The sequence below is a fragment of the Haliotis rufescens genome, unplaced genomic scaffold, assembly GCF_023055435.1.
Source record: "Haliotis rufescens isolate VD_foot unplaced genomic scaffold, xgHalRufe1.0.p SCAF_53, whole genome shotgun sequence".
Lineage (NCBI taxonomy): Eukaryota > Metazoa > Mollusca > Gastropoda > Lepetellida > Haliotidae > Haliotis > Haliotis rufescens.
This window is the reverse complement of record NW_025964257.1, coordinates 1,055,823-1,083,409: the sequence shown is the minus strand read 5'-3', so window position 1 is coordinate 1,083,409 and position 27,587 is coordinate 1,055,823. Positions and strand designations below refer to the sequence as shown.

General features: G+C 39.2%; 1 protein-coding gene across 1 annotated transcript in view; it reads left to right on the top strand.

Moving 5' to 3' along the window:
• The window catches only part of LOC125371650, a 40,091-nt gene that overhangs the window by 10,866 nt on the left and 1,638 nt on the right, over positions 1-27,587 (top strand). Inside the window, exon 4 of the mRNA XM_048384994.1 lies at positions 25,300-25,466. Coding sequence (XP_048240951.1) covers positions 25,300-25,466 — 167 coding nt within the window. The remainder of the gene's footprint in view (positions 1-25,299; positions 25,467-27,587) is intronic.

The window sequence follows — 27,587 nt, the reverse complement described above, 5'->3', positions numbered from 1 at the left end:
TGATCTTCCTTATTCGTTTTGATAATCTATCCAAACATCACTCATGCAAGTATGATGTCCGGTTGTGTGCAATGCACTAACTCATCTGAACTATGTTCACTGGACCTTTTCGTAATCGGCCCAATTGCAGCACTAAAAAGGTTATTACTTGTGTTGTTTTACCATCTGCAGTTTATGATAGAATACGTAACTGTATTTGTAATGAGTAAGGATGAGACAAATGGACGAACATCTTCTTTATTACAATTAGGAGCGACGTTCCAGTGTAGGTTCTAACACTAATCAAGCAAGTGAAGTACAGAGTATGGTTGACAAGAATATATACAGGATCGGAGGCAGTTTGTATACAGTTGAGTAGGTTTAAGATGCAGTTACACTGATGTATTTGTAGTTAATTGTGTGTTTGATTAAACAATAATCTGAGAAGTAAGTGAGTTCTTACTTTAATTAGAGATCACTGAGAGCAGGGGTCACCATGAGGTGTGCTGAGAAGTACAGCACCAATCATCTGATGGTCTGAGTAGTAGATTGGAGTCTGGAATGCTACAGCACTGGCATGATCAGTAAACAACAAGTCCAGTGTAGCTCCAAGACATTGAGTTGGAAAATGAATGAGGTGAGACATTTTCCGCACATTTAAGAAATCTTCAAGTTTCAGTTTTTCACTCAGATCACAGTTGAAATCGCCAGTAACGAGGACATGTTCACATTTCTACTACTTGGAGAGATCCTGAAGTCTCTGCATGAAGTTAGTAAGTGAATGCGATAACCGTGTCAATGACACTTTTGGAGGAACATACACACAGGCAATGCAGAACTTGTAAATGTATTCAATACTGCGAGGTGACATTACATCACACAGCTGGACACTGGTTTTTTAAACTTGTTGAAACATACACAGCAATACCATGTGTAGTGTCTCCTAGATAGATTTGATATCCTGGCAGGTCTCTATCTCTGTTATCATTGATGTGTGTTTCAGTGGAACACAAAAACATCAAGCACACCAACAAACTTATCATTCTTCACATTTTCGTAATGAGCACTGGGGGATCGAACATTCAAGTGAGCCACCTTGAGACCATCACCATGAATGTTCTCTTTATTTTGCAATCTAGACATCTCATCCAATGTGTTTTTGTTTACTACAATTTTGTGCAAAACCTACAAGTTTAAAGCCTTTCCTTGATTTGACCCTACAAAGCATCATATACATTTGACGAGACAGGGCTTTAAATTTACTTCCTTGTCTAATTGTCATTTTCCCAATCATCTGCTCATAGGTGCTACCTTGAGACTTGTGGATTGTGAGGTCATATCCTACAAAGTTCCTTGTTACTGTTTTCTTTCAACCATGACAGAAAATTGTACGAGTTTCAAGATCTGTTTCGGGAACAAGAACTATCGCCATTTTCAGTCTAAGTTAAAGTCGTTGCCAGGGAAACTAGAAAATTTGTTTTGTTTTTTAAATCCCAAAGTATCAAATGGCACCAGTTTACCACTAGGCCTGTTTTTGTGCCAATTTCGCGAAGAAATAATGTACGGTTTTCAAGATCTGCTCCGGAAACGAGGACTACCACCATTTTCAGTCTAAGTCAAAACCGTTGTCATGGAAACTCGGCACTCGTGAAGAGCAACCTCCTCGTGGTGAGTGCTGGGTAGCGCTAATAGCTCTTCCCCCGTGTGGAACTGGGGTAGAATATTTCCACAGCACCCCATTGCTGGTCGTAAGAGGCGACCAAAGTGGGCAGCCCGTTTGCCGTGGGTTGCGTCCCTGTGTCGGCGGAGGACGGGAGTCTGGTAGTTGAGGGCACTGGTTCCTGGAACTGTGTTCCTTTGCCCAACACACTACTTCGACCCTTACTTCGCCTAGACGGGTGGTAAGATGGGCCCGGTCTTATCAATCGGCTGGTCATGCCGGGCCCTGTGCGTATTATTGTAAATGCACACCTGTGTTGTATTTTTATGTATATTTTGGTCTTGGCCGTACATAACTTGTGTGAATTATCAATTTTGTATTGAAAAATTGCCTAGAGTCTTACGCCAGAAGGCGGTGGCTCATGGGCCAATCTGGCTATATATCAACCTCTAGGTTCTATGTGACTTCAGATTACTGTCAAGGGCCGAACCAGCCTGGACTTTAAATTCTGTTTGTCAAAAATAGCTACCTATGTTTACATTGCTTGAGTATAACACCTTTGTAACCCTGGTGTTGTAGATTGGTTTCCTCTGCAGCATCGTCCTTGTTGACACTCGATGGCGGGTGGGGAGCAGAGATGTCGAATTACATACTCACACCATGTCTCACAACAAATCCCCTGGTTCTTTCAAAGCAAACAAACGTCGTCATGTCGATTCTGTTTCGTCTGACGATGAGGTTTCGCCTATTGTTGCAGATTCTTGGCCACGATTCATTGTTATCGCATCGGTCGATGAAACTCCTTTAAAACTTAATCCGTTTGCCATATCAAAGGGCATCCAAAGTACTTGTGGTGAAGTGAAGAACGTTACACGTCTTCGTTCTGGTTCCATACTTGTGGAATGTGCACGGAGACAGCAATCTATCAACTTGCTGGGTCTCCAGCAGTTCGTTAACACGCAGGTTGCTGTCTCAGTGCACAGGACATTGAATTCTAGTCGTGGTATCGTGCGTGATTGAGCACGATGTCTTTCAGAAATGACAGAAGGCGAGATTGCAGCAGAACTTAAGCATCAGGGTGTCACTGCTGTCAAGCGATTCACACGCAAAACAGAAGATGGAAATATATTAAAAACTCAGACATATCTTTTCACATTTTCAACATCTACTGTTCCATCATCAATAAAAGCTGGATACTTTAACATCGGAGTGGAGGTTTATGTTCCAAATCCACTCCGGTGTTTCAAGTGTCAACACTTCGGCCACGGGGCCAAATCTTGCACGGCCAAGACAAGATGCTCCCGTTGCAGTGGTCCTCATGAGGGCACAGAGTGCACAAATGAGATCAAATGTGCTAACTGCAGCGGTGAGCACTTGTCGTCATCCAAATCATGCCCGATTTTCGATCATGAATCGAAAATACTAAAAATCAAACATACAAATAACATTTCCTACTCTGATGCTAAAAACTCCTTGTTCCCTCTCAGACTACTTCAAATAAATTATATTCAGCTGCAGTCTCTTCTCCAAGTCAAGGTCACAAAATCACCATGAGATCCACTCATTGTCAAACTGAAATCTCTTGGGTCCACAATGACCAGATCATCATTGATGACGCACCTGAATTGTCTCCGGATAAGCCATCAACAATGACGTCTTCGTCTCAAACGGAAAACTTGCAAACTTCGCATATTCAACCAACTGAACCAGAAATTATAACGGAAATCGAATCAGTTCAGGGCGAAGCCCATCTATCTAAAAAACAGACCAAAAAGCAAATGAGGAGAAAGGCCAGAGCACTCCAGCACTTGGAGGAGCCTTCTCCTGATGCGTGCCCTGTAGCGGTTCATAATTCTTATGAACCATTGGACATGGAGGTCACTCCTTCTCTCCCAGTACATGGGAATGTTCCTTCTACTCGTTCACGTCTCCCAGTTGAACCTCCATGAGTGGAGCCACTAATTTAATACAATGGAATTGCAGAGGACTTAGGAACAATTTCAATGATCTACAGTTATTATCACAAGATTTTAAACCATCAGCTTTTAGCTTACAAGAAACCTACCTGAAAAATACAGATAAATTTGATTTTCGTCAGTACAATTCGTATCATTCGTTTTCAGCTCCAGGTGACAAGGCTACAGGTGGCGCTTCCATTTTGGTGAGGCAGGATGTCATCCATAGCCCCGTCCCTCTTAAATGCAACCTTCAAGCTGTTGCTGTCCGTCTGTCTTTACATATAACTTTCACTCTTTGCTCTTTATACATTTCACCATCGTCTCCTCTTCAGCAGTCTGATCTTCAGGATTTGTTTGATCAGCTCCCAAGACCCTGTGTCATTATTGGTGACCTGAATGGGCATAACCCTCTGTGGGGTAGCAGAGATACCAACAACAAAGGGAAACTCCTGGAAGACTTCATTTCAAATAATAATTTATGCATATATAATGATGGTTCAGACACATATCTACATCCCGCTACTGGAACTTATTCTGCTCTTGATTTGTCACTCACAGATCCAAATGTATATAACGAATTTGAGTGGTCAGTCCACAATGATCTATGTGGAAGCGACCATTTCCCCACGATACTTTCTGCTATTAACCCGAATAATGAGCCACCTGTGTCAAGGTGGAATTTTAAAAGGGCCAACTGGCCATTATTTCAGACACTTTGTACTGACAAATTGACATCTGACATTTTCATTAACGTCCCTGATCCTCTTCAGTTATTCATGGACACGCTGAATAATATTGCTGATGTAACTATTCCTAAGTCCTCTGTTAAACCACACATTCGTAAACCATGGTTTACAGATGATTGCAAACAGGCTAGGAAGAATAGGAGGAAGGCTGAAAAATACTTTCGCCGTCACCCTACAGTTCACAATTTCAATAATGTAAAGATAAATGGTGCCAAGGCTCGACGTACGTTCAAACAAAATCGGCGACAGTCTTGGAGAAACTTTGTATCAAAGATTAATTCCCGTACACCAATGACAAAGGTGTGGAACATGGTACAAAGAATCAAAGGGAAGGGTTCAAATTCTGACGTTCATCATCTTAAAGATGGTCATGGTCTACTTACTGACAAAGTAGACATCGCAAATAAGTTGGGTGAAACTTTAGCCAAACACTCTTCATCAGCCAATTATAATCCCAAATTTCAGAAATATAAAAATCAACAATAAAAGAAAACTATTAACTTTAATTCGGATAATGGTGAAGACTACAATGAAGTATTTTCACTACATGAGCTCAATACTGCCCTAATGCAAGCTCATGATACCGCAACAGGAGCTGATAATATCCACTATCAGCTCCTTAAACATTTACCCAATCCATGTCTAGAAACACTTCTAAATATTTTTGATCATATTTGGACAACTGGACACTTTCCTCCTTCCTGGCACAATGCCATTGTTATTCCTATACCGAAACCTGGTCGGGATCATACTGATCCATCAAACTATCGACCTATTTCGTTAACTAGCTGCGTTTGTAAAACCATGGAACGCATGGTCAATAACCGTTTAGTATGGTTTTTAGAAACCAATAATCTTATTAACAAGGCACTCGTGAAGAGCAACCTCCTCGTGGTGAGTGCTGGGTAACGCTAATCGCTCTTCCCCCGTGTGGAACCGGGGTAGAATATTTCCACAGCACCCCATTGCTGGTCGTAAGAGGCGACCAAAGTGGGCAGCCCGTTTGCCGTGGGTTGCGTCCCTGTGTCGGCGGAGGACGGGAGTCTGGTAGTTGAGGGCACTGGTTCCTGGAACTGTGTTCCTTTGCCCAACACACTACTTCGACCCTTACTTCGCCTAGGCGGGTGGTAAGATGGGCCCGGTCTTATCAATCGGCTGGTCATGCCAGGCCCTGTGCGTAATATTGTATATACACACGTGTGTTGTATTTTACTGTATATTTCGGTCTTGGCCATCCATAACTTGTGTGAATTCTAACTTTTGGATTGAATAAATTGCCTAGAGTCTTACGCCAGAAGGCGGTGGCTCATGGGCCAATCTGGTACTTTCGACCTCTGAGTTCTGTATGTCTTCAATTTCTTGTCATGGGCCGGACCAGCCTGGCATTTTATTTGTTAGACAAATGCAGCTATTCATGTTGTTTTTACTGGAGTATAACACCTCTGTATCCCTGATGTTTGCATGTTGGAGATCCGGTGCAGGAAAACATCGCTCTGTGTAGCACTCCATGGTGGGTGGGGAGCAGGGGTGCTGAATCAATTACTTTCATCATGGCACACAATCATACTGGTTCAAACCGCACTGACAAGAAGAGACGTCTGGAAGCTGAGATTTTCTCATCTGACGACGATGCTTCTATTTCACAAACTTCAAATTCTTGGGCTCGGTTTATCGTAGTGGAATCACGTAATCAACTACCTTTGAAAATCAATCCCTTCGCTATTTCTAAAGCCATTGAAGGAATCTGTGGTGAGGTGAAGAATGTTTCACGGCTCCGGAGCGGCTCTCTTTTGGTGGAGTGTGCACGGAGACAGCAGGCTATTAATCTTTTAAAATGTACTAGCTTTGCTAACACAGAAGTTGTTGTTTCCGAACACAGAACGTTGAATTCGAGTCGGGGGATCATCCGCGACAGAGCTCGTTGCCTGGCAGAAATGTCAGAAGAAGACATTTTGGAAGAACTCAAAGGACAAAGTGTCACATCAGTGAAACGTTTCAATAGAAAAGATGGTGAAAATTTCGTTCCAACAAATACTTATTTGTTCTCCTTTTCTCTTTCAACAATTCCACAATCTATTAAGGCGGGCTATTTTAACATCGGAGTGGAGGTGTATGTCCCCAATCCGCTCCGATGTTACAAATGTCAGAAGTTTGGGCACGGCTCCAAATCATGTGATCGTCCAACTGTTTGCCACCGTTGTGGTGGAAATCATGATGGTACAGGCTGTACAGCAGACCTGAAATGTACAAATTGTAAGGGTGAACATGTGGCATCATCTAAATCCTGCCCTTTTTGGACACGTGAAAAAGACATTTTGACAATCAAATGTCAAAACAACATCAGTTACTTTGATGCCAAAAAACTCTTTGATAGCCGGACACCTTCATCCAAACAATCTTATGCTGCTGCTGCTGCTGCTGCTGCTGCTGCTGTCTCTCGCCCTTCAACAAGTAGATCTATAGAATGTCAGACGGACTTGACGTGGACACATTCTGAACACCCGCTGCCTCTGACTACATCATGTGACAGTCAAACAACTCATTCTGTCAGCCCAGGTGAAATGTCTCCAGATTCTATCATTGTGACTCAGGTTGTGGCCCCATCTACACCCACTCCTGATATACCAGCTACCAACAAACCATCAACTGAAATGCTCAAAAAACAAAAGAAGAAACAAAACAAGAAAATTTCTACTAAGATCCCTAATATCACTGAAACATCTGTAGATGTTCACAATTACTTTGAGCCTCTTGAGATGGATGTCACCCCATCTTCACACCACAGCAGTGGTGACTCCTCTTCACGTTTACGTGAACGATCTCCGGTAGAACCACCATGAATCATTCGAATCTAATTCAATGGAATTGCCGAGGACTTAGGCACAATTTTAACGAACTGCAATTATTATCAACGGATATTTGTCCATCAGCAATTTCTTTACAAGAAACGTACCTTAAAACAACCGACAAATTTGATTTAAGGCAGTATAGTTCGTATCATTCCTTCTCTCCTCCGGGAGATAAAGCTACTGGAGGAGCTTCTATTTTGGTGCGGCGGGGCGTTGTTCACAGTCCTGTTCCGCTTGACACAAATATGCAAGCTGTTGCAGTTAGACTTACACTGCATATTGCCTTCACACTTTGCTCCTTATACATTCCTCCATCCTCAAATCTTCAGCGTAATGATCTCCAAAAACTGTACGACCAGCTCCCAAAGCCCTGTGTCATCATGGGTGATCTAAATGGGCATAATCCTTTATGGGGAGGTTCTATCATTAATCCAAAGGGTAAAGTCATCGAGGATTTTGTTTCTGATAATGACCTCTGCATCTTTAACGATGACTCGGACACCTACTTACACCCTGCAACTGGTACGTATTCATCATTAGATCTGTCTTTGACGGATTCAGTGTTGTTGAATGAATTCTCATGGACCGTCCATGATGACCTATGTGGGAGTGACCATTTCCCCACCGTGCTTAAACCCATTCATCCCGTTGATGATCCACCTTCACCTCGATGGAATTTTGTGAAGGCTGATTGGCTTTTATTTCAATCTTTATGCAAAGATAAATTACAACCTACGTCTTTTCAGAATGTTATTGACCCCATTCAGTTGTTCTCAGATCAACTGAATGAAATTGCTGATGAATCAATACCTAAGTCCTCGATCAACCCACGTGTTTGTAAACCGTGGTTTGATGACACTTGCAAACACGCTAGGAAATGTCGTAAGAAGGCGGAGAAATACTTCCGTAAACATCCCACTGTCCATAACTTAAACATCGTCAAAATTTCAAATGCTAAGGCGAGACGTCTTTTTAAACAAAATAAACGTCAATCCTGGCAGAATTATGTCTCAAAAATTAACTCTCGTACCCCCATGTCCAAGGTATGGAACATGATCAAAAAGATCAAAGGCAAGGGATCAAATTCTACAGTAAACCATCTAAAGGATGGCGATACTTTGCTAACGACTAAATCTGATATTGCCAATAGACTTGGGAAAACGTTATCTCAACATTCTTCTTCTTCTAATTACGCTCCTGAATTTCAAAAGTATCAACTCCAACAGGAAAAGAAAAAAGTAAATTTTACATCTGATAATGGTGAAGATTACAATGAGGTATTTTCACTACATGAGCTACATACTGCCTTAGGGCAAGCTCATGATACAGCAGCAGGCGCTGATAATATTCATTATCAGCTACTGAAACACTTGCCTGAATCATGCCTTGAAACTTTGTTGACTATATTTGATGACATTTGGACATCTGGGACGTTTCCACCTTCATGGCATAATGCCATTGTTATACCAATACCCAAACCTGGGCGGGATCATTCTGATCCATCAAATTACCGCCCTATCTCTTTAACTAGCTGTGTTTGTAAAACGATGGAACGCATCGTAAATAATCGATTAGTGTGGTACTTGGAAACAAATAATCTTCTTACCAATATACAATGTGGTTTCCGGAAGAACAGAAGTACTATCGATCATTTAGTGCGTTTAGAATCGTTCATTAAAAATTCCATTGTAAATAGACAACATGCTGTATCGATCTTTTTCGATTTAGAAAAAGCTTACGATACAACATGGAAACATGGTATTTTAAAAGATTTACATGACTTTGGTTTAAGAGGCCGTTTGCCTCATTTTATATCGCAATTTTTAACTGACAGACAATTTCAAGTTCGTGTTGGATCAACCCTGTCTGATCATTATAATCAGGATCAGGGTGTTCCACAGGGCAGTATTTTGTCTGTCACATTGTTCAGTATAAAAATAAATAGTTTATCAAAAGTATTAAATGACTCAATTGATGGGTCATTGTTTGTGGATGATTTCAATATATCATGTCGTGGTAAAAATATGCGTACTATTGAACGCCAATTACAGTTGTGTCTTAATAAAATTCATAAATGGTGTCTTGAGAATGGCTTTAAGTTCTCACAGAGGAAGACCAATTGTATACATTTCTGTCGGAAATATAAACCCCATAAAGACCCTGAACTCTTTTTAGATGGCACTCCAATCAAGATTGTAAAAGAAGCCAAATTTTTAGGATTAATTTTCGACCATCATTTAACCTTTTTGCCACATATTACTTATCTGAAGACCAAATGCCTGAAGGCCCTAGATTTGTTAAAAGTCGTTTCAAATTCAAAGTTGGGAGGGGATCAGAAAACCCTCCTTCACTTATATCGATCATTGATCCGTTCTAAATTGGACTATGGCTCCATTGTGTATGCTGGAGCTTGCAAGAGCAATTTAAAAAAGCTGGATTCAATTCACCATCAAGGACTACGTCTATGTCTTGGTGCTTTTCGAACTTCTCCGGTTGACAGCCTCTATGTGGAGGCTGATGAACCTTCTTTAAAACAACGCCGTACTAAATTGTCTCTTCAATATATTTCTAAATTACGTTCGAACCCCTCTAATCCTGCTTATGCCTCTGTATTCTACCCCCTCTATGAAAATCTATTTCTGAAGAAACCGAAGCTGGTTCCTCCACTTGGGATTCGGCTCAAATCCAATATTACTGCTGCAAATCTTGATCTGGATCTTATCTCTCCTTCTCGGCTTTTGTCTACTCCTCCCTGGCAGTTGGTGAGGCCAGAAGTAGACATTTCACTGACACGCTTTCTCAAGTCTGAAACAAATCAACTGGTTTATCATCAGGAATATTTACAATTAAGAAACAAATATGACACTCACCGTTCAATCTTTACTGATGGATCCAAGGGTGGTGGCAAAGTAGCAAGTGCCACTGTCGTTGGATCACAAACCATATCATTTAGAATACCTGACAATAGCTCTATTTTCACTGCTGAGGCCAATGCTATCCTTACAGCTTTGATATATATTACAGTTACATATAAACAGTTTATCATCTTTTCTGATTCTCTTTCTTGCCTTCAGGCACTGCATAATGTATCTTCCACTCATCCACTGATTTTAGATGTTTTAGAACTTTACAATGATCTTTCAACTGGCCAATACGACATCGTCTTTTGTTGGTTACCGAGTCATATGGGCATCACAGGTAACACAATGGCTGATGCTGCTGCTAAAGCAGCACTCAACGAATCTGTGACACCACTTCTGCTTCCATACAGCGATTATAAACCTGTAATAAGAAACTACATCAGAGATATAATGCAGCAGAAGTGGGACACCCAAGTAGGTATTAATAAATTACATGCTATAAAACCAACCATCGGTTACACCTACTTGGGTTGTCAGTCCAGATTTGAAGAGGTCATTGTACGACGATGTCGTATTGGCCACTCGCGATACACACATGAATATTTGTTAAAAGGTGAAGATCCTCCGTTCTGTATCCCTTGTGATGAGAGAATCACGGTCAAGCATGTCCTGCTTGACTGTATTGATTTTTCCATCACAAGGGATAAGTATTTCAAAGTTTCATCGTTAAAGGATCTTTTTAATCAGATTAATTCTCATTTAATTCTTGGTTTTTTAAAAGAAATAGAATTGCTTGATAAATTTTGATATGTACATGTATTGTAAAAAGTATGTGATTTTAATTTGGTAGAATGACGTAATAACTGAGTTTGTTAGTGGCTGTACCTTCAAGGGGGTTGAAGTAACGTAAAATAATTGTCCCCCTGAGAAGGTATGTAAGTCCCATTTCATTCAAAGTATTTTTCATTTTCCATGTTTTTAATCGTAGAATTCTTGTTGTTTTTAAATGTTTTGGCTTAAACTTGCCGACAATCACCAGTAGCCGGAGGGATGGTGTAAATCCTGCTGGGTTACCATGTAGGTAGCAGAAGTATCGTAAGTCCCCATGGTACCTAGTATGGTGACCTACCTTTGGATATTGGTGATCTAAAGCCCTTTTTTATTGTGTACTGTTTTGAATTGTTATGAATTTTATTCTGATATGCTAGTTTTACAATCTACATCTGTGATAGTCTAGTGTTTTTACTGTCCTTTGTCGACAGATTTTATTGTCACTATGTATTAATATATAACTTGATTTAGTCACGTTATGGCTGAAATATTGCCCATGTGACTTAAAACTTAACTCACTAACTCACTCACTTATTAACAATATTCAATGTGGTTTCCGCAAAAATCCATCTGGTTCGTTTAGAATCATTCATTAAAAATTCCATTGTAAATAGCCAGCATGCTGTATCAATCTTTTTTGATCTTGAAAAAGCTTATGATACAACATGGAAACATGGTATTTTAAAAGATTTACACGACTTCGGTTTCAGAGTCCGTTTGCCTCATTTTATATCGCAGTTTTTAACGGACAGACAATTTCAAGTTCGTGTTGGATCAACCCTGTCTGATCATTATAATCAGGATCAGGGGGTTCCACAAGGCAGTATTTTGTCTGTTACATTGTTTAGCATAAAAATAAATAGTTTATCTAAAGTATTAAATGACTCAATTGATGGGTCTTTGTTTGTAGATGATTTTAATATCTCATGTCGTGGTAAAAATATGCGTACTATTGAACGCCAATTACAGTTGTGTCTTAATAAAATTCATAAATGGTGTCTTGAGAATGGCTTTAAGTTCTCACAGACCAAGACCAATTGTATCCATTTTTGTCGGAAATATAAACCTCATAAAGATCCTAAACTCTTTTTAGATGGCACTCCAATCAAGATTGTAAAAGAAGCCAAATTTCTAGGATTAATTTTCGACCATCATCTAACTTTTTTGCCACATATTAAATATCTAAAGACAAAATGCCTGAAGGCCTTAGATTTGCTAAAAGTCGTCTCAAACTCAAAGTGGGGAGGGGATCAGAAAACCCTTCTTCACTTATACAGATCTCTTATTCGCTCTAAGCTGCACTATGGCTCCATTGTGTATGCTGGAGCTTGTAAGAGTAATTTAAAAAAACTGGATTCAATCCACCATCAAGGATTAAGACTTTGTCTTGGTGCTTTTCGAACTTCTCCGGTTGACAGCCTCTATGTCATGGATGATGAACCTTCCTTAAAACACCGCCGTATTAAATTTTCTCTTCAATATGTTACTAAATTACGTTCGAACCCCTCTAATCCTGCTTATGACTCCGTTTTCTATCCCCTGTATGAAAATCTATTTCAGAAGAAACCAAAACTGATCCCTCCACTTGGAATCCGGCCCAAATCCCATATTACTAATGCAAATCTAGATCTGGATCTTATCTCTCCTTCCCGGCTTTTGTTTACTCCTCCCTGGCAGTTGGTGAGGCCAGTAGTAGACATTTCACTGACACGCTTTCTAAAATCTGACACAAATCAACTAGTATATCAACAGGAATATTTACAACTGAGAAGCAAATATGACACTCACCGTTCAATTTTTACTGATGGATCCAAGGATGGTGGCAAAGTAGCAAGTGCCACTGTCGTTGGATCCAAGATTATATCGTCTAGAATACCAGACAATAGCTCTATTTTCACCGCCGAGGCCAATGCTATCCTTACAGCCTTGGTATATATTCAACGACAGTCTTCATGTAAACAGTTCATCATTTTTTCGGATTCTCTTTCTTGTCTTCAGGCGTTAACTAAGGTATCTTCTACTCATCCGATTATTTTACATATTTTAGAACTATACAATGATCTTTCAACTGGCCAATGCGACATCGTATTTTGTTTGTTACCAAGCCATGTTGGTATCATTGGTAATACAATGGCCGATGCTGCTGCAAAAGCAGCACTCACCAAATCTGTGACACCACTTCTTCTACCATACACTGATTATAAACCCATAATTAGATCTTACATCACTGATCTAATGCAAAGGAAGTGGGACACTCAAGTGGGTATAAATAAATTACATGAACTTAAACCAACTATCGGCTACACCTACTTGGGCTGTCAGTCCAGATTTGAAGAGGTTATTATGCGGCGATGTCGTATTGGCCACTCTAGATATACACATGAGTATATATTAAAGGGTGAGGATCCTCCGTTTTGTATCCCTTGTGATGAAAATATCACGGTCAAGCATGTCCTGCTTGACTGTATTGATTTTTCCATCACAAGGGATAAATATTTCAGTGTAAAAACAGTGAAGGACCTTTTTAGTAAAGTTAACTCTCATTTAATACTATGTTTTTTAAAAGAAATAGAACTTATACATAAATTTTGATGTAATTGTTGTACACTGTATTATTTTAAAGATTGGTAGTGCAAAATTCATAACTGAGATTGTTAGTGGCTGTACCCTCGAGGGGGGTTGAAGTAGCGTAAAATTATTGTCCCCCTAAGAGGGTATGTAAGTCCCATATCATTCAAAGTATTTTTCTGGATGCCAGGTTTTTAATCGTAGAATATTCGTCATTTTAGTTTGGCTTAATTGGTACACTGTCGCCAGTGACTTAAGGGATGATATAAATCCTGCCGGGGTCCATGCAGGAAGCAAAGGTACTGTAAGTCCCCATGGACCCTAGCATGGTGATCTATCTTCAGTTGCTGGCGATCTCTAGCCCATTTTTATATCGTGTTCTCTGATATTTATGACTTTTATATATTCTCAACTAGTTTTAAATAGATTCTGTGATATTCTAGTTATTGTACTGTCATTCGTTGACAGCTTTTTATATTGTATAAATATATTTATTATTAATGTACTTCTCGTCACGATATGGCTGAAATATTGCCGATGTGACGTTAAATATTAACTCACTCACTCACAAAACCCTGTATCATTATGGGTGATCTAAATGGGCACAATCCGATTTGGGGAAGTGTTCAGACAAATAATAAGGGGAAACTTTTGGAAGATTTTATTTCTAACAATGACTTATATATCTATAACGATGGCTCAAACACTTATCTACATCCCGGTACAGGTACCTACTCTGCACTAGAAAATATAAGCCGCATAAAGACCCTGAATTATTTTTGAATGGCACCCCTATCAAAGTTGTAAAGGAGGCCAAATTCTTGGGACTCATCTTTGATAGCCATTTAACTTTCTTACCACACATTAAATCACTTAAAGCTAAATGCCTGAAGGCGCTTGATTTATTGAAAGTTGTATCAAATTCCAAGTGGGGAGGGGATCAGACAACCCTCCTACACTTATACAGGTCACTTATCCGTTCCAAACTTGATTATGGCTCCATCGTCTATGGTGGAGCCTGTAAAAGTAATTTAAAAAAACTTGATACTATCCATCACCAAGGACTGAGGCTTTGCCTTGGAGCCTTTCGCACTTCTCCTATTCCAAGTCTATCTGTTGAGGCGGATGAGCCATCTCTTAAACAACGCCGTTTGAAACTTTCTTTACAATACATCACTAAATTATATTCCAATCAGTCAAATCCAGCCTTTTAATTGCGTATTTAATCCTCTGTACGAAGATATTTACAATAAGAAAACATCTCTTGTTCCACCCCTAGGAATAAGAATTAAATCAGTCGTTTCTGCTGCGAACATTAACTTTCAGGATATAGCTCCCACAAAACTTTTTTCATCGCCTCCTTGGCAGATGGTAAGACCAACTGTAGACCTCACATTAACTAAACTTAAGAAATCTGATACAAATACACTCATTTATAAACAAGAATACAATCAATTAAGAAACACTTATGACACATATAAATCTATATTTACAGATGGATCCAAGGATGGTGGCGCAGTTGCTAGTGCCACCATCATTGGATCCAGAACAGTATCTTCACGATTACCCGATCAAAGTTCCATCTTCACAGCAGAAGCGCACGCAATTTTAACAGCACTAAAATATATCAAGAACAAATCCAAATATAAAGACTTCATTATTTTTTCAGATTCACTTTCGTGCCTTCAAGCTATTAAAAATATGTCATGTAAGCATCCATTTTTAATTGAAATTCTTGAGTTATTTAATGATCTTGCGACTGGCCAATATGACATCGTTTTTTGTTGGTTACCCAGCCATGTTGGAATTGTTGGTAATACAATGGCTGATGCTGCTGCAAAAGCAGCTCTCAACAAATCTGTGACACCACTTCTGCTACCATACAGTGATTATAAACCTGTCATTAGATCTTACATCAAAGATCTAATGCAGAAGAAGTGGGACACCCAAGTGGGTATAAATAAATAACATGCAATAAAAGCGAATATCGGTTACACCTACTTGGGTTGTCAGTCCAGATTTGAAGAGGTCATTTTAAGACGATGTCGTATTGGCCATTCAAGGTACACTCATGAATATATTTTAAAAGGTGAAGATCCTCCATTTTGCATCCCTTGTGATGAAAGAATCACGGTCAGGCATGTCCTGCTTGACTGCATTGATTTTTCCATCACAAGGGATAAGTATTTCAAAGTTTCATCGCTAAAGGATCTTTTTAATCACGTGAGTAGTCATTTAATTATTGGGTTTTTAAAAGAAATAGAATTATTACATAAATTTTGATGCTATGTTCTGTAAATAATACATATTTTAGTATTGGTAGCGGAAAAATTGTTAACTGAGATTGTTTGTGGCTTTACCCTTGATGGGGGTTGAAGTAGTGTAAAAGGATTGTCCCCCTGAGAGGGTATGTCAGACCACGTCATTCAAAGTAATGTTTTTTCACCACAATTTTAATCGTAGGATATATGTTCATTTATTCTGGCTACATTTGTCATTAATCGCCAACAGCGGAAGGGATGATGTAAATCCGGCTGGAGTCCATGCAGGTAGCAAAAGTACTGTAAGTCCCCATGGACCCTAGCATGGTGATCTACCTTCAGCTGCTGGCGATCTATAGCCCTTTTTTATATTGTACCGTAATTTATAGTGCTAACTTTTTTTATAGTTGTATGCTAGTTTTAAATAATAAACTGTGATATTCTAGTAATTTTACTGTCCATCGATGACAGGTTTTAATTTAGTTAAAAATGTATGTATTCAAATTGTCACATTTTTCGTCACGATATGGCTGAAATATTGCCGATGTGACGTAAAGCATTAACTCACTCACACTCACTCACACCTACTCTGCACTGGATTTATCCCTCACTCACTCTGATTTATTAAACGAATTTGAATGGTCCGTCCACGAAGACCTCTGTGGCAGTGATCATTTTCCAACTATTTTAAAATCTGTCTTACCTTCAGATGTTCCTCCTTCAACAAGATGGAACTTCACTAAGGCCAACTGGCCTTTATTTGAAATGCTTGCATACGACAAATTAAAACCTGATCTATTTATTGATGCGAATGATCCTGTACAATTATTTTCAGATGAAATAAACAAAATAGCAGATGAATGTATTCCTAAGTCCTCTACAAATCCACATATCCGTAAACCATGGTTCAATAATGACTGCAAACAAGCTAGGAAGGCACGGAAAAAGGCTGAACACTATTTCCGTCGCCATCCTATGGTCCATAATTTTAATAAATATAAAATCTTAAATGCTAAAGCCAGGCGTACGTTTAAACAAAATAAACAGCATTCTTGGCAACATTATGTTTCCAAGAAAAACTCACGAACGCCCATGTCCAAGGTATGGAACATGATACAACAAAATTAAAGGTAAGGGTTCTAAATGTAGCGTCCACCATCTTAAGAATGGGGATGAACTATTAACAAATAAATCGGATATTGCAAATAAACTAGGTGAAACGTTAGCTAAACATTCTTCTTCCTCAAATTATGTCCCTCAATTCCAAAAATTTAAAAAACAGCAGGAAAAGAAAACTATAAATTTTAAATCAGATAATGGGGAAGATTACAATGAAATATTTTCGATCCATGAACTTCATACTGCTCTTGGACAATCTCATGATACTGCTACATGAGCTGATAATGTACACTATCAACTCCTGAAGCACTTACCAGAACCGTGTTTAGAAACCCTTTTGTTGATTTTTGATGAAATATGGACAACAGGTAAGTTTCCTTCTTCCTGGCGTGATGCCATAGTAATAACCATACCGAAACCTGGACGGGATCACAGTGATCCCTCAAATTATAGACCCATTTCATTGACCAGTTGCGTTTGCAAAACCATGGAACGCATGGTCAACAATAGATTAACATGGTACTTGGAATCAAATAATTAAATTACAAATATTCAGTGTGGCTTTCGAAAGAATCGAAGTACCGTTGACCATTTAGTACGGTTTAGAATCATTTGTGGAAAATGCAATCATTAATAACCAGCATGCACTGTCTATCTTTTTCGATTTAGAAAAAGCGTATGACACAACGTGGAAACATGGGATTTTAAAGGATTTACATAATTTTGGATTGAGAGGCCGTTTGCCTGAATTTATATCCAAGTTTTTAACTGGCAGACAATTTCAGATCCGCGTGGGCTCTACCCTGTCTCATCATTATCATCAGGATCAGGGTGTCCCACAAGGCAGTATTTTGTCTGTCACTTTATTTAGTAAAAAAATAAATAGTCTTTCAAAGGTTTTAAGTGATTCAGTAGATGGATCACTTTTCCTGGATGATTTTAATGTTTCTTGTCGAGGAAAAAAAATGCATACAATAGAGAGGCAGTTACAAATCTGTCTCAATAAAATTCATAAATGGTCCCTCGAAAATGGGTTTGAATTTTCGATATAAAAAACTAATTGTATACATTTCTGCACAAAATATAAGCCGCATAAGGACCCTGAGCTCTATTTAGATGGCACCCCTATCAAAATTGTTAAAGAGGCCAAGTTCTTGGGCCTTATTTTTGATAGTCATTTAACTTTCCTTCCGCATATTAATTACCTTAAAGCTAAATGCCTGAAGGCACTCGATTTGTTAAAAGTAGTTTCTAATTCTAAGTGGGGAGGTGATCAAACAACCCTCCTACACATGTACAGGTCATTGATCCGTTCAAAACTCGATTATGGCTCCATCGTCTACGGTGGAGCCTGCAAAAGTAACTTAAAAAAACTCGATACTATCCATCATCAGGGCCTAAGGCTTTGCCTTGGAGCCTTTAGGACGTCTCCAATTCACAGTCTGTATGTAGAAGCGGATGAACCTTCTCTTAAACAACGCCGTCTGAAATTATCTTTACAATATGTCAATAAATTATATTCTAATCAGTCAAATCCAGCTTTTAATTGCATCTTTAATCCTCTTTACCAAGATATTTATAATAAAAAAACGTCTCTTGTTCCACCACTTGGAATCAGAATCCAGTCTGCCATGTCTGCCGCTAATATTAAACTGCAAGATATAGCTCCCTTTCAACTGTTTTCATCACCTCCTTGGCAAATGGTAAGGCCAGAAGTTGATCTCACATTAACCAAATTAAAAAAATCTGAAACAAATGAATTAATTTATCAACAACAATATAATGAATTAAGGAGCACTTATGATACTTACAAATCCATATTTACAGATGGATCCAAGGATAGTGACGCTGTTGCCAGCGCCACTGTCATTGGATCCAGAACCATATCAACTAGATTACCGAATGACAGTTCCATTTTTACAGCAGAATCGGATGCAATATTAACTGCTCTCAAATATATCAATACTAAATCTAAACATAAACGGTTCATTATCTTTTCTGATTCACTTTCCTGTCTTCAGGCAATTAAGAATATATCTTGTAAACATCCACTTTTACGTGAAATTATAGAACTACATAATGATCTTGCTACTGGCCAGTACGACATCGTCTTTTGTTGGTTACCAAGCCATGTTGGTATCACTGGTAACACAATGGCTGATGCTGCTGCTAAAGCAGCACTAACCAAATCTGTGACACCACTTCTCATCCCATATAGTGATTATAAACCTATCATTAGATCTTACATCCGTGATCGGATGCAAAAAAAGTGGGACACCCAAGTCGGTATCAATAAATTACAAGGAATTAAACCAAATATCGGTTACACCTACTTGGGTTGTCAGTCCAGATTTGAGGAGGTCATAATACGACGATGTCGTATTGGCCATAGCAGGTATACAAATGAATTTTTATTGAAAGGTGAGGATCCTCCATGCTGTATCCCTTGTGATGAAAGAATCACTGTCAAGCATGTCCTGCTTGACTGCATTGATTTTTCCATCACAAGGGATAAATATTTCAAAGTGTCATCTATGAAGGATCTTTTTAATCAAGTACATGCTCATTTAATTATCGTTTTTTTAAAGGAAATAGAATTAATTAATAAATTTTGATGTACAAAGATATATATTTTATAAATTGGTAGTATATGATACTTAACGGAGATTGTTAGTGGCTATATCCTCGAAGGGGGTTGAAGTAGCGTAAAATTATTGTCCCCCTAAGAGGAAATGTAAGCCCACATAAATCAAAGTAATTTTATATGTGCCAGTGTTTTAATCGTAGCATATTTGTTGGTTTTAAATCTCCGGCTAAACCCTGTCAACGGTCGCCAGTGACTAAAGGGATGGTTTAAATCCTGCTGGGGTCCATGCAGGTAGCAAAGGTACTGTAAGTCCCCATGGTCCTCAGTGTGGTGTCCTCACTTTAGTTGCTGGTGATATATAGCCCAATTTTATCTATTGTAATGTTATGAATTGTTATATTTTATGGTTCTGTACTAGTTTTAAACATATATCTGTGATGGTCTAGTTGTTTTACTGTCCTTCGTCGACGGGATTTTATACAGTTTACATATATGTTATGAAAGTCACATTTTCTCTCGTCACGATATGGCTGCAATATTGCCGATGTGACGTTAAATCTTACTCACTCACTCACTCATGGAAACTCGACCTATCTATGTGCCAAGTTTAGTTGAGATATCTCTCATGGTTTTTTGTGTTCTGCTCCGGAAACGAAATGTGACGGACGGAGGGATGGAAGAACGGAAGGATGGATGAAGGAAAGGACGGACGGCACTTCGTGGCGGGGGATAATAACCACATTCCCTCACTGCAAAAATAATCAATACGTTCCTTTGAACGCGAAAGACAGAACATTGGGTCTTTTGATTTTGCATCACTGATTCGTTCAACACGAACTTCAATATTTAGGTACAAGTTTTCCGCCACAACTCGATACAATAAAGCTCTACGCTACTGTTTTCAATGTCACTCAATGCTCAGCTGCAGTGGGGGTGAGTCAAGTCTGAAAGTACCCTCAGCTATGTATATGTTTGTAGTTGGAGTATTTACAGTCTACATGATATGTAGTCACGTCACATGTAAAGGCGAGGAGGTGTTCCTTACCAGGGTGGTTCCTTACCAGGGTGGTTCCTTCCTCGCTGGTGTGTGATTCTCTGTGTGCCTACACAACTAGGTGTGGCTCCTACACCTGGGATGCTGCCACAAGAAGCTGCCACCTGCACACACAAGGAGACACAGTGACAGAGATGATGCCACTTACAAAGTATGGGGTAAGTTCAACAACGTAACAACAGTCAGATACAAGAGTAAGGTTTTTTGCTGGTGATTGTAATATAGTCACTCATTGATATAATAGGTGGTGAGGTGAAATTGGTTTTAATGTTGTCTTCACTCTGTGTGTGTCTGTGTGTGTGTGTGTGTGTGTGTGTGTGTGTGTGTGTGTGTGTGTGTGTGTCTGTGTGTCTGTGTCTGTGTCTGTGTCTGCTTGTACTAGTCCGGACTTACGCGGAATTTGAATACCCCACTCAGACTCCAAGCCTAGCAGTCCTTCTTTTGGACCCTTAATGCCGAGCGGCAGGCAGGGTAACAACAAGTATTTTGTCTCCAGCTATTTCTGAAATGTTAATGACATGCTGTGATGAAGCATTGTATGATATTGACTCCGCTATAAGTATACTTACTTCAGCAATTTGTATGTCAGCAGACAGTATAAAAACATGTACACACACAAAGAGTATCCCAGCCATGGTATGATGAGGAATGTGCGTTTTATAGGATGGAGAGAGATAGACTTTTGAAGACAGTGAGACATTTAAAGGCTCATATAGATCTACAGAGCTTCATTGCAGCCCGCAATATGTACACGGGGGTTATCAGGATGAAAGGAAATCGTGTATGTAGAAATGATCAAAGACAAATTGTTAGCTTATATTTACGATGCCCGATCCTTTTGGAGGACGTTGAAACACTGTACATCAACAACTAAATAAATAAATCGCCAATACGTATTGACACTTGGTACGAGCACTTTAAAAATTGTTGGATATTTCTGGTAAGCAACATACTGTATGGGTGATGATGACGACGAGGATAATAATGTTTATGAGGCTGTTCATAAACCTGATGATACATCTACCTCTATCTTGGACTCTTCGATTTCACAAGAAGAAATATCAAAAGCAATCTCAAAACTTAAATGTTCAAAACCTGCTGGACTGGATAATATAATCCAAGAGTTTTTTGTAGCTGCTCAAAATATTCTGGTCCCTTATATTGTACTTGTTGATTTTCTTTCTTTTGACACTGGGAAATTTCCAAAGGCCTGGTGTTCAGGTATAATAATCCCTTTGTATAAAAGGGTGATGTATTATCTCCCAATAATCATAGAGGAATAAACTCTATCAAGTGTATTTAGTAAACTCAGCAGTATTAAAAAATAGATTATCATATTGGGCCAGCGCCTATGACAAGATAGTTGAATGGCAAACTAGTTTTCGCAAGGGGTATAGTACAACAGACAATATAGGCATACTACAAGTTATTCAACAGTACTTACAAAAAAACATTGGAAGATATATGCACTATTTGTAGCTTTTAAGAAAGCTTTTGATCTTGTAAATATATCTGAATTATTTCAGCAAGGAGTCTCTCCTAAATTTGTGAAGTCTTTACAATCTATCTATGAACGTGTCAAGGCCAGTGTCAGACAAGGTTGTGTATTACACACAATGTTGTTTTTTTATGTTCATCAATAAACTGGCAAGAGATATAGAATGATCATGTTCGCATGGAATACAACTACATCCCGATCTTGTTCAACTTGTTTTTGTTATTATTTGATGATGATAACATTTTTGTTTCTGATAGTGTGTGGACTTCAGCAACGTATTAATACATTGAAATTGTTTTGCGATGAATATCATTTATATTTAAATTTAGAGATAAAAACAAGGTTGTTGTTTTTAAAAGAGTTGGTATCTTATCAAGTCATGAAAAATGGTTTTTTTATGGAGTCGAGCTCGATTGTGAAAACTCCTAAAAATATTCAGGCTTAACCTTTACCAGGTCTTTATCATGGGGTAAACATGTACAAGCAAAGAAAGTATCTTTTGGAGTACTTACATCTTTGGCAAATCTGAAGCCGTTATCGTTTAATATTTTGTTTAAAATTTTTGATACCAGAATCACTCCTGTAATGTTATATGGGTCTGAAATATGGATTCCTGTAACGAAATTGAGACGGTACATATGATTGCTTGTAAACGATTTTTAGGAGTTCGAAACTCAACCTCAAGTCATGTTGTGAGAGGTGAATGTGGACGTTTTCTGCTGTATATTTATGCGTATAAAAGAGCTTTTAAATACTGATGTAATATTTTAAACAACTCAGATTCAAGATATGCCAAAAGAAGTTGTACCATGCAACTTCAGGCGCTCCAAAATGGTAAAATTAATTGGGTTAAAAAATTAAAAGTATTATTCAGCTAACAGGTTTTGGCCTTGTGTGGGAGCATCAATGTATTACGAATAACCCAATGTTTATAAATGAATTTCTGTGCAGATTAAAATCGTCATATAAACAAGACTGGTATGCCACTCTTTCCGAAAGCTCTAAATCACATAGCCATTCGTTGTATAAGCAAACGTTTGGCATGGAAATATATATTACTATGTAACCACAAGATAAATTTAGACATGCGGTGTAGTTCCCATCATCTTCGGATCGAATCTGGTAGACTCAAAATGGAACCTAGAGTGGAACGCGTTTGCAAAGCATGTAAATACAACTATGTTGAAGATGAGTACCATTTTATTCTAATATGTAAATGTTACCAGATTCTGAGGGCAGAATTTATACCAAGAAAATATTAAGAATTCCCAACAAGGCCAAGGTTCAACATTCTTATGTCATCTGTCCATCGAGCAACTGTACAAAGTCTTTCTTTGTTCATGTTAAAGCCATGTGTCTTAGACAATCATTGTTAAATACATAAATGTGATCCTCGAACTACATTTACCGTTCGTATCATGAGCATCTGGCCTACAATACACTTGAATAAGGAACCATCACAAGTACCATCTTTTACCGTCTTTTGGAATGGCGCGGCCCGGGGAGCGAAGCCCTCCGGGTGGTAGTTCTACCACAAGACCACGGAGGCGGTCTCATAACATAGATTAATTCGTGTATTGGTGTCTTTGCGAACACCTGGTGTCATCACTATTTGGTAGTGATTCATTAACACATGCTTCTGATATAGTCGGAATCGGAGCAGATATTTCTTATGATTATGGAAATGGTTCTGTCGCTTTTATTTAATAAGTATTTTATAAACCATTCTGGGAAAATTAACTAATTGAGATGTACTTATATCTTTTGTTGCCCCGTTCTTGTGATAATGCAAAAACTGAATACGGAGATTAAGACGACGGCACTGGGACACCCAATCAGCATACAGCATACGACGACACCGACACCGCATTGGTGGTATTACCGCCCCTTCAGTGGGATGGCCTTGACCCCTTTACATCGTCAACGCAGATTACAATGTGCATGAACAGTACGCCGGTGGCAGGGGCGTAATTGGGAAAGAGTGCTGTTCATAGATGAGAAAGTCGCTTTAACTTGTTCCAAAATGATGGCCGAGTCCGTGTTTATCGACGAAGGGGACAGCGACTGGCATCTAACAAGATGTGACCCTTATGGTGGAGGCGGGGGTGGGTCTGACTGCTTATGGGTGATCCATAGCAAACTTTGCGTAGTTAATAGTTTACTTTGCATGTAATGCACTTTCTTACACGAAACAGAAGCGGTTTGGTAATGCCGTATTAACAAAATTTCAATAGAAATTTACAACTTTAAATAAAAATAGTTACGGTTTTATGTGGGGAGGGGGGGGGGGGGGGGGGAATCATCACAATTTCTTGTAAGTTTTGATGAGGTTTAGGGGGTCAGTACTGTATCTTGGTGTTTGCAGGCTGAGTCCCGGGGGATGGGCTGTCACCGACATCCGTGCGGGGAGAACGAGTTTTGTGTGCCAGTTGAAACAGGGACGAACTACATGTGTCTGGCATCAACAGCCACAACGACCACGACTAACACACCGCCCACGACTTCCTCACCTATCCTTACCACCAGCAAGAGTCCACCAACTACAACTACCACCACCACAACTCTATAAGCTACCACTACCTCCACTATGACTACCACAACGTCGACTGCTACAACACCTGCCACTGTTGATATGGTAGGTGCTGCTTGACACGTGTTTACAACTGCCATTGTGGGGCAGTCTTTTACTGATTTTTACTTATTGCAAACTTTATATAAAGAACCTCAGGAAACTATCAGCGTATTGCCGTGTTAGATATTTCATATTTTCTGATTCGCATTTCGGAATTCAGTGTTAAAAAAATAAACCTTTTCAACAATCTCAAGCATTTTATATGCATGTGAGAAAGCTTAAATTATGCATGGACTTCAGACATGGTGTGAGAGGCGATATTAGATTATAATATTCTACCGTTAATATTAACTCAATTAACCCAATTATTTCATCACATATAGCCAACCACTTTTGCCTAATACTTTCAAATAGTATGTGGGGGGCACGGGTGGCCCAGTCGTCTAATCCGCCGCGATTCGCTGTGCAGAGTTGCGTCCCTTGGGCACACCAGAAACCTATGAATGAGGATTCGAATCCCGGTTCGCCCCGATTATGTTTCTAGGTTTGTCAGCACCATACCCGTGCTTTGGGTTTCACCGAAGTGGTAAATGTCTGAGACCTGCATCACTTCGGGCTTTCCTCCCACATTAAGCTGACACGCAGCGATATAACTGGAATAATGTTAAAAGCGGTGTTAAACCCAACTCACTCACTTAAATGGTATGTGTATATATAAATCATCTACTGATCACCACCATTGATATATTCTTACAGTTCAACACAAATATGTTGGGTGTTACCGCGATGGGTCTGAGCGTCTGCTTCCATACGAGATGATGAAGGACATAAATCATCTGACAACTGAATCTTGCAAGATGCACTGCCACGGAAAAGACTACACCTACTTTGGAACCCAGGAAGACAAAGCGACAATTCGATATGTAATTTGTTCATTGCAGTCAACAGTGGACGAACAATTAATCAATTTTTTAACAAAATGATATAGAAACAAACGTCATTGTTAAAATGTCGGCTAAGATAGCAATCATCCATTGCTGATTTACAAATCTGAATGTACCTATTTGTCCTGCCCGGGTTCTGTGCAATATTTGGAACACAATTGCCGAGGAAAAGTATCTAGCAATGTAGTGACACTGGCATGTTACAATTTGTGTGACCCGCGAAGAGCCGGGGTAGTATAGGTCTTCAGCAACCCATGCTTGCCGTAAAAGGCGACTATGCTTGTCGTAAGAGGCGACTAACGGGATCGGGTGGTCAGGCTTGCTGACTTGGTTGATGCATGTCATCGATCCCAGTTGCGTGGACCGATGCTCATGATATCAATCACTGGAATTGTCTGGTCCAGACTCGATTATTTACAGACCGCCTGCTTATAGCTGGAGTATTGCTGAATGCGGCGTTAAACAACAAACCAACCAATAATATGTGTATATTATTATTCAAAGCTTGATTGAAAATAGAAGATTACCGAGTATTCTTATCATATATAACTGTCTACAACATGAGAAGAGAAATGCTGTATAGATTAAACATTGCTAAACATTACTTTCTTACTCACTGGGGGGCACGGGTGGCACAGTCGTCTAAGGGCGCCGCAATTCGCTGGGCAAACTTGCGTACCTTGAGCACGACAGAAACCTAAAATTGTGGGTTCGAATCCCGGTTCGCCCCTATTATGTTTCTAGGGTTTTCCTCCCACATTAAGCCGACACGCCGTGGTATAACTGGAATACTGTTAAAAGCGGCGTTAAACACAACTCACTCAATAACCCGGCAGGCCTCAAAGTTTAATTTCTAGCCATGGAGCCATATGGCTACAAGTATTTTTTTCCAGGTAGCCAGTGGTAACATTAAGAAGTCGAGCCAATAGCGCAGGTAGCCAAAATTAAATTAAAAATGAAATTATCTTTTATCAAATAACTACTTCTGTATATTAGTGGAAACTGTACTTGATTTTTGTTATTTGTGACTCGAACAATGATGCAATATATGTTACGAGATTATATAGGTATATCTTTGCTTATCAAATACTAATTACATTAATATTTATATATTTTGGTTCATTGTTGACTTTTGGAGGAATTATTTGCGAGTACAATTAGTAGCAGACATGTTTATTTTCGTGTCTACAGACGTGTACGAAAAGAATTTAGTCTCTGCAAGATATTTTTCAAGGTAATCATTTGGCTACCCCTGAATTTTAGACAATAGACAAATTGAAATTTAGGTCCATTTTAGTCGCAACTTTGTTTATATATATATCCAGTAATGATGATGCAGAACTATCGATGCACATCCTCATCACTATCTGCACCGTCTTATAGCCGGAATATTGCTGCGTTAAACAACAAACAAAAATCATCAGTTTTAGTTAGAACAGGTCCCTCTCGCGTAGCGGATGAGGAGACGTCGTAGATGTAATGCCATTGTAACATTACAGCATTACACCAGACCAATACAACACACCAGTACACTATACCAGTACACCAGACCAATACAACATACCAGTACACTATACCAGTACATGAGACCAATACATCACACCAGTACACTATACCAGTACATGAGACCAATACAACACACCAGTACACTATACCAGTACATGAGACCAATACATCACACCAGTACACTATACCAGTACACCAGACCAATACAACACACCAGTACACTATACCAGTACATGAGACCAATACATCACACCAGTACACTATACCAGTACACCAGACCAATACAACACACCAGTACACTATACCAGTACATGAGACCAATACATCACACCAGTACACTATACCAGTGCATGAGACCATACATCACATCAGTACACTATACCAGTACACCAGACCAATACAACACACCAGTACACTATACCAGTACATGAGACCAATACATCACACCAGTACACTATACCAGTGCATGAGACCAATACATCACACCAGTACACTATACCAGTACATGAGACCAATACATCACACCAGTACACTTTACAAGTACATGAGACCAATACATCATTCCAGTACACTATACCAGTACATGAGACCAAT